Below are 8,421 nucleotides of genomic sequence, written 5' to 3'. Positions count from 1 at the left end.
AAGATTGCCTGGGCCTTCTACACACTGATTCCTTGTGGAGACTGCCTAATCATATCTTGTGAACACGCACCTTTTCAGTAGTGTACTTTTCTGTCACACACATCACCTTTCTTTAACTTTTCCTAATACATATACTATAATCTTCATCCCGCTTTTATTGTTCCTTCGATTCGATCTGTCCGGTGCCCCCTAAGTCCTTTAATTCATATATATAATCTTGGAAACTATCTCGCCCACGGTCTAGATGATACATATATGGAACTATCACATTATAATAGTGATCAATATGCATGCCAAAACATAAATATTTCTTATGTATATAGACATAATCTTTGTTGCAAATTATTGTGAGGTTGATGATGACTACAGTGTTTTCACAAATGATTAATATAAAGTACTTTTTTTTTGCGACAAGTATATAAAGTACATGACCTTGTCGCAAACAATGACTACGGCCATCTAGTGAATCACTACATGTGATTCTAATGTTATTGTTTCCCATGATGCTTAATTCCACTGATATTTTTTTTCTTTGAAACAATTTCACTACCGGAAACCGGCACTTTGCCGAGTGCCAGAGGCTTTGCCGAGTGTATTTTATCGGGCACTCGGCAAAGACGGACTTTGCCGAGTGCCAAATAAAATACACTCGGTAAAAAAAACACTTGACAAAGATGGCTTTGCCGAGTGTTTTTTTCGGCACTCAACAAAGATGTATTTTGCCGAGTGCCATTTTTCGGCACTCGGCAAAATGCGTCTTTGCCGAGTGCCTTTTTTCTGGCACTCGGTAAAGATGTATTTTGCCGAGTGCTATTTTTTGGCACTCGGCAAAATGCGTCTTTGCCGAGTACCTTTTTTCTGGCACTCGACAAAGATGTATTTTGCCGAGTGCCATTTTTTGGCACTCGGCAAAATGCGTCTTTGCCGAGTGCCTTTTTTCTGGCACTCGGCAAAGATGTATTTTGCCGAGTGCCATTTTTTGGCACTCGGCAAAATGCGTCTTTGCCGAGTGCTTTTTTTCTGGCACTCGGCAAAGAGACATTTTGCCGTGTGCATTTTTTTTGGCCCTCGGCAAATTATTTTTTCAAAGCAATTTTTGAGGCCCTAAATGAATTCAAATGAAAAACTTTTCAACTACAAAGTTGTATAACTTCTCAAGATCTACAAAGTTTATTTTGGTCATTTCTTCATTTGACAAAGCGACAATAACGTTGTTTATAAAATCTACATCTCTCTCATATCTCTCATATTAGTTTCATGAAAGTAGAAGAGAGATATATAAGATTTGTGAACAATGTTACTACCACTATGTCGGATGAACAAATGACCAAAATAAACTTTGTAGATCCTGAGAAGTTATGAAATTTTGTAGTTGGCAACATTTTGATTTGAAATCATCTTGTCATGCAAAAACGACGTTTGAATTTGAAAATTTTAAAATTTGAATTTTTCAAAAGACCTCGGATGGAAAAACTTCCTAAATGAAAATTGTAGATCTCCAAAAGTTATGAAATTATGTAGTTGACAACTGTTTGATTTGAAATCATCTTATCATGCAAAACTACGTTTGAATCTCTCAAATTTAAAATTCGAATTTTTCAAACGACCTCGGATGGAAAAACTTCCTAAATGAAAATTGTAGATGTCGAAAAGTTATGAAACTTTGTAGTTGACCACTTTTTTATTTGAATTCGTTTAGGGCCTCAAACAAGCAATTTACTCTCGGTTTAGTATAATATATGAGGATAGATAACGGAATCTAGACACAAGTGATAGTGTAGTGCAGTGGTAGAGCAGCACACACGCGAGGGAGAGGTCATGAGTTCGAATCCCACCGGTCGCGTTCGCCGCGAAATTTGCTACAAAAAAATGCAGCGACTTCGATGGAGACGGGCGGGCGCTGGCCGGTGGCGGCCTCCCCCGAAATATTGTTTTTTGCTATTATTTTGGGGTTTTTTTTGCATTTTCATTTTGCCAAGTGTAACGAGTGCCCGAAAAAAAGCACTCGGCAAAGGCTTCTTTGCCGAGTGCCCTTTGCCAAGTGCGGCACTCGGCAAAGCCTTTGCCGATTGTATTTCGGGCTTTGCCGAGTACCGGCAAAGTGCCGGTTTCCAGTAGTGTTTAGTGTCACTGATATTTTGTCATATCAAAAAATTTATACACCTGTGCCACCGTGATCTGAGGCAAATAAATAATTAGTGAGATCTTTTTAGGCTGTCATGTTGTTCCCTTTCTCTATTGATTTCCCTTTTTCCATTATTCAGTTCATCACAATGGATGATTGCTCCAGGGGGGCAATGGTGCTACACATTATTATGCTACACGTGTGACAACCAATTAGTTGTGCAATTGCCCTCTGAGGTGATGCTCGTACGGCAAAGATCTGAAGAAAGATTAAAAAATACATGAACAAAATATCCTTAAGAGAGAGGACAATGTCTATTTATAGGAAATTTGTTTGTGTCTAAAAGAAGAGAGTTGAAAGTTAGTGAACAAATGCAGCTCACCCGGATAGCTCCATTAATTTGTTAATAATTCGGAACATATACGTGCTACTATTATTTTGGCTATATGCCTATATCAACTCCGATGATCGTACAGCATTACAGGAGCATGTTTATATATTATTGAACTTTTTAGCACAGCATTGTCAGTGTCCCTGTACTTCATTTTTATACTAACAAGAAATATCTGTCGACTATACATATATTGTGTTGCGCATTTCATTGTTTGCACACAAAATATATAGGTTATATAGCTACAAAGTCGATACATTAGGAGACCACATCCTTGAAATAAAAAAATTGTACACTTAATTTTATACATTACTGGACATACTTCTGTTTGATCAAATACATTATGAGACCACCTCATTGAAATATAATTTATTTTGTCAAATACTACCTCTGTCCTAGAAGGATGCAATTCTAGGTTTGGTCATAGTCAACATAAGTTTAACTGAGTTTGTTTAAGCAAAAAAAAAGTATCAACATTTAAGACTATAAATACATATATTATGAAAATATATTAAATGACATGTCTGAGGGTACTTATTTATTATGTATAGTTTTAATATCTTTTTGTATAAATATAGTCAAATATAGTTTGATCGGGCATATTATAGAATTACGTCTTTTTTGGATCAATCGGATAATATGAGATTTTGATTTTTCCACGACAAAATAAACCTTGTGTTTTTTAATTTGCATGGGTCCCATCCAACAACGTCCGGTTACCCAAGCAAAGATCACAATCCATGTCTAGCCAGATTGATTGCACATTCTGTTTGATGCATTTGCCCATATCTCCATCTCATCATCCTACCATCTAGCTAGCTACCCATCTTTCTTCTCTTCCCCAGTCCCCACTAATAATAATGAATAGGCAAACTACATATACGCTCGTGCACGGCTACTAAAAGCTATACACGTATGGACGATCCCTAAACCACCACTGTAGCTAGCTCCGTAGGCCCTGCACGTACAGCCATGAACAATCACTATCTATATGCAATAGGTCGTAAGGTCTCTTCTATCTATCTTTATATATAGCATATATAATAGATACAGAGGAAAAATTATTGAAAAAGAAAGATTTTTTTTGAGAAACTGTTGGAAAAGAAAGATGAGAAGCTGCATGCCAGCGGCCGCATGGGCCAGGCCGCTCGTGCGCTGCCCCGTCTCCATGATTCGCCAGCTCGAGCCTAGGCGCCTAGCTATATAGTGCTGTCGTCGCAGCAGTGCGATCAGGAGAGATCGTTCGATAAGGAAGTCAGAGAGAGGAGGCGCAGCATGGCGTCGGAGAAGGTGGAGACGATCGTGGCGGGGAACTACATCGAGATGGAGCGCGACGTCGGCGGCAGCGGCGGAGACCATGGCCAACCCGGCGAGCCGGCGGCGGCGTCCGGGGCCAGCGGCGTCAAGAAACTGGCGCTGTCGAGCCTGTTCTGGCACGGCGGGTCGGTGTACGACGCGTGGTTCAGCTGCGCGTCGAACCAGGTGGCGCAGGTGCTGCTGACGCTGCCCTACTCCTTCTCGCAGCTCGGGATGGCGTCCGGGGTGGTGTTCCAGATCTTCTACGGCCTCATGGGCAGCTGGACGGCTTACCTCATCAGCGTCCTGTACGTCGAGTACCGTACCAGGAAGGAGCGCGAGAAGGTCGACTTCAGGAACCATGTCATCCAGGTAATATCATGTATATTTCTGGGAACAACAGCAAATGTTCAGCATGCATGTACAAGTAGTTGAAAGTCTACACCAATTGATGTTGCTGCCTTTTTTACTTTCTGGAGAGCAGTGGTTTGAGGTTCTTGATGGGCTACTGGGGAAGCACTGGAGGAACGTCGGCCTCTTCTTCAACTGCACTTTCCTCCTCTTCGGCTCCGTCATCCAGCTCATCGCATGTGCAAGGTAATCATCCATCCCATCAATGTGTTCATCACAACGATCAAATAAAGTCAATATCCAAAGTTGTATACTAAATTTCCTCATTAGAATAATGTTAGATGTTACATTGCTATATGCTAATTACTCTGTGACCTGTACTGTGTGTGCACTGATCGATCCATGGATGATCGGGCAGCAACATCTACTACATCAACGACAAGTACGACAAACGGACCTGGACGTACATCTTCGGCGCCTGCTGCGCCACCACCGTGTTCATCCCCTCCTTCCACAACTACCGGATCTGGTCCTTCCTCGGCCTCCTCATGACCACCTACACCGCGTGGTACCTCACCATTGCGGCCATCGCGCACGGTCAGGTATATACGCTGACTGTGTGATGCGGTCAATTGATCGGTCGATGCTCGCCTTTCGCCAACAGCTAGCTTAAGCATGGATCACAAAATGCATGGTCATGTATCCATCATTGAACGAACGACATTGTAGGTGGAAGGTGTGACGCACTCGGGCCCAAGCAAGATGGTGCTCTACTTCACGGGGGCCACCAACATCCTCTACACATTTGGAGGCCATGCTGTCACTGTGTAAGCCTGCCAGCCTACCAATCTTGACCCACACAGATAGAATGATTTGCTCTTGATGCTGCATGAATAACACACACGAATCTGTTCATATCAGAAGTTGACAGGTCACTTCAGACTGAAGGGCTACTTGCGTGACAATGTGTGTAGTGCATGAATATCATGGATCACTCCAACGCCTTGCACTCTTTTTTGTTGGTGGTGCAGGGAGATCATGCACGCGATGTGGAAGCCGCAGAAGTTCAAGCTCATCTACCTGGTGGCCACGCTGTACGTGCTGACGCTGACGCTGCCGTCCGCCTCCGCCGTCTACTGGGCCTTCGGCGACATGCTCCTGGACCACTCCAACGCCTTCTCCCTCCTCCCGCGCTCCGGCTTCCGTGACGCCGCCGTCGTCCTCATGCTCATCCACCAGGTATACAAACTAGCTGATAGTGACAAAACACACGAGTCCGGCCTAAAGATCAATTGCCATGCATGCATGATCTGTGTTGCTCAACCGTCGCATGCATGTGTTCAGTTCATCACGTTCGGGTTCGCGTGCACGCCGCTCTACTTCGTGTGGGAGAAGCTGATCGGCGTGCACGAGACGGGGACCGTGGCGCTGCGCGCCGCCGCGCGTCTCCCCATCGTGGTGCCCATCTGGTTCCTGGCCATCATCTTCCCCTTCTTCGGCCCCATCAACTCCACCGTGGGCTCCCTGCTGGTCAGCTTCACCGTGTACATCATCCCGGCGATGGCGCACATGGCCACCTTCGCGCCACCGGCCGCCAGGGAGAACGCCGTGGAGCGGCCGCCGCGCAGGATCGGCGGCTGGGCCGGGATGTACGCCGCCAACTGCTTCGTCGTGGCGTGGGTGCTCGTCGTCGGTTTCGGGTTCGGCGGCTGGGCTAGCACCGTCAACTTCGTCCGCCAGGTCGACACCTTCGGGCTCTTCACCAGGTGCTACCAGTGCCCGCCGAAGCACTGACACAGGAGGACTAAGATTTTTAACTGCTTCATTGCCTGTGCGTGCATGCTTGAATTTCTTGAGGAAACATGTATGCATAGTCGTAGAGAGAGACATCAAGATTACGAGGAAGAGGGTGTTTCATTTCCATGTCGCCGTATGTATGACGATATGGTGCTCTTGTCGGTACGTGTGCAGTATGTATGGATGGATGGATGGATGGATGTGTGTATCTCTCATTAAGAAGATATATATTGATGGAATTAATTGTTACATCTGAGTTGTAGCCATGTCAATTCAGGTTGATATATATTTGATTTTATTTTTTTCTGGAGAAAAAATGGTCTTGTTTGGCTTGTCAAATCCAGGTTGTACTAGTACATTCCGATATAATGTTCCCATTCAGCTGCTTGAGCTGCTTTCCTTTTAGCCATGAAACAATATTTTTCTTTCACAATAAATTAGCTCTACAAATCGGCCGGAGCCGCAATAAGTCCTGCCTGAACATTGCCGAGTGTAGAGGTGCATGCGAAGGTATGATCATTCATGATGCTGGTCAATGATGATATCCATATGTAAGGTAACTATAAAATCACATGGCACATGCATGTAAAGTCATCACAGTGCAGCTTATCTGGCTATATGCATGCATGCATGATATGGACTTTGCAGGAGAGGAGGAAGAACCTGCATGCATACATGGTCTGGTCCACCATTCTGTCCTACAAAAAAGGTTGCTACTACTGTAGAAAGATCAACTGGAACTGACAGTGTGTGGCTGCATGTTGGAAAGGTAATAGACTGAGGCAAGCTGCATGTGTGGTCCAGGTCCATGCCTGGCTTTGCTGTGAAGAAAGGACTAGCTTGGATGAGATCACATTATTTTAACATCTGGTCCTGAAAAGCTTATGATGCTTGCAGCCCCAGTTCAGACTGCAGAGAAGGTTCAGGACTAAACAAGTGGTGCCTCTCATGTGGTTGCATGATGGACTTTGGAGGCTGGGGTCCATGGTAAGTTAGTCTAGCATATCACAGTTAGATACTTTATTTTACAGCTTCGAAATCTTGGAGAATTGATATGAACAATGAAATGAACAACCTGTAGTCAAATTACAATTCTGACTAAAAAATGATGATATAAATAAAACCTTTAAGACTGAATGAAGGTGAGTTAGTTGGTAAAAGATAAGAAGTCTACCACTCTCCTGCAAAAGGAAGCAACTGCTGCTAGGAATCGAAAGATTCAGTCAGAGCATTCCTGCAGTCTACACAATTCAGCCGGACCTCCATTGCTCTACAGAAACGTCAAAAACCAGGAGCCAAATAAAAGATCAGGAAACGATCGAGTAAGAACACACCAAACAGTCCAAGGCAGGTGAGCATGTGCCACTGCATGCGCACGCCTCCATCTCCATGGAAAGCAGCTGCTCTGAAGTCTGATGCGAGCAAGGAACCAAGCGGCAGCTGCCAAACCAGTCTCGGCAAGCTGCCTGCCTAGCTCTACGTGCCTACGTGGAGCTCATCTGTCGCCATGCATGCCCGCAGTAGTAGCATCCAATCAGAATGCACAGTCAACATGTGTTGGAAAAAGGGTTTTCAGCAGGTGGGACCAGAAAGAACTAGGGGAGGCCTTCGCCCTGCCGAGTGCGGCGAAAGCGTAAAAGATGGAAAGTGGGCTTCACTATCGCAAGTATTATCATCATACCATCACTGCTAGTTATTGTTAACAACCGGCAATTTTACTATATATCAATGTTGGTTATTGTTTACAACTGACAATGGTGAATTTTAGTAGACTAATAGAGATATAGCATGTAGACCAAAGAAATAAAATTAAATCTAGTTAACTCTCCCCCCTTGTACCTTTTCTAGTGCCTAGCCCACTCCCGTTTCTCTCCATCTCTCTCCCTCATTCTCCCTCATACTCTGCATTTCTCACTACTCTCTCTCTCACACACAGGGCATGAGCGGGGGCATGGCGGGAATGACACTCATATGCATGGGTGGTGGCAGCACAGGACGCTCAAAGGTGGTAGTCCATGGGCCCTCCGGTTGCTACGATGACGCCACATCATGGTCATGGGAGGCGGTGGCATGGGGCGCTCTGCATCAACAGTGCTGCCTCTCGAGGCATGGGTGGTGGTGTCGCGGGGCCCATTGGCAGCTGCATGTGTGGCCATGCAAGTTGGCGCCTATGGTACCGCCTCTACACTAGGCGTCAGTGATGGTGGCAAGTTGAGTAGTATTAGGTGCAGTGGCGCATTGGAGGGTGGCAAGAGCGATCGGCAATAGATTCAAGTTTTTTTGTTGTGAAAAATAGGCAACAATGTCGGTTGCTGACTCGATAGTGATAGGATTGACTAATACTAGCGCTTGAAAACTGCTGGTTAGAAAAACCGGCAGTAACGACAAGGGTTTGGCAATCGACAATAATTAATGCCGATTATGGAGTAGTGTGTAGATGCCCAGATTTGATTCCCGAGCT

The 8,421-nt window shown here is 44.8% G+C and overlaps 1 protein-coding gene across 1 annotated transcript; it reads left to right on the top strand.

Annotated features, from left to right (window-relative positions):
- The first annotated feature begins 3,778 nt into the window (after positions 1–3,778).
- On the top strand, positions 3,779–6,171 carry LOC136481577 (putative auxin transporter-like protein 4). The gene is made up of 6 exons (XM_066478913.1): positions 3,779–4,184; positions 4,297–4,409; positions 4,582–4,765; positions 4,893–4,990; positions 5,195–5,402; positions 5,508–6,171. The coding sequence occupies exons 1-6, from the start codon at positions 3,792–3,794 to the stop codon at positions 5,955–5,957; spliced, it is 1,446 nt and encodes a 481-aa protein (XP_066335010.1). The 5' UTR covers positions 3,779–3,791; the 3' UTR covers positions 5,958–6,171.
- Positions 6,172–8,421: the final 2,250 nt, after the last annotated feature.

This window comes from Miscanthus floridulus, chromosome 9 (genome assembly GCF_019320115.1).
Source record: "Miscanthus floridulus cultivar M001 chromosome 9, ASM1932011v1, whole genome shotgun sequence".
Lineage (NCBI taxonomy): Eukaryota > Viridiplantae > Streptophyta > Magnoliopsida > Poales > Poaceae > Miscanthus > Miscanthus floridulus.
Note: the sequence above shows the minus strand (reverse complement) of the source record. Positions and strands in the feature narration are given on the sequence as shown.

Bases quoted from the DNA above. Each gene is read 5' to 3' on its own strand.
- LOC136481577 (XM_066478913.1), top strand. From the start codon at position 3,792: ATGGCGTCGGAGAAGGTGGAGACGATCGTGGCGGGGAACTACATCGAG. The intron at 4,185-4,296 runs GTAATATCATGT...TCTGGAGAGCAG, and splicing joins TCAGGAACCATGTCATCCAG to TGGTTTGAGGTTCTTGATGG. The intron at 4,991-5,194 runs GTAAGCCTGCCA...TTGGTGGTGCAG, and splicing joins GGAGGCCATGCTGTCACTGT to GGAGATCATGCACGCGATGT.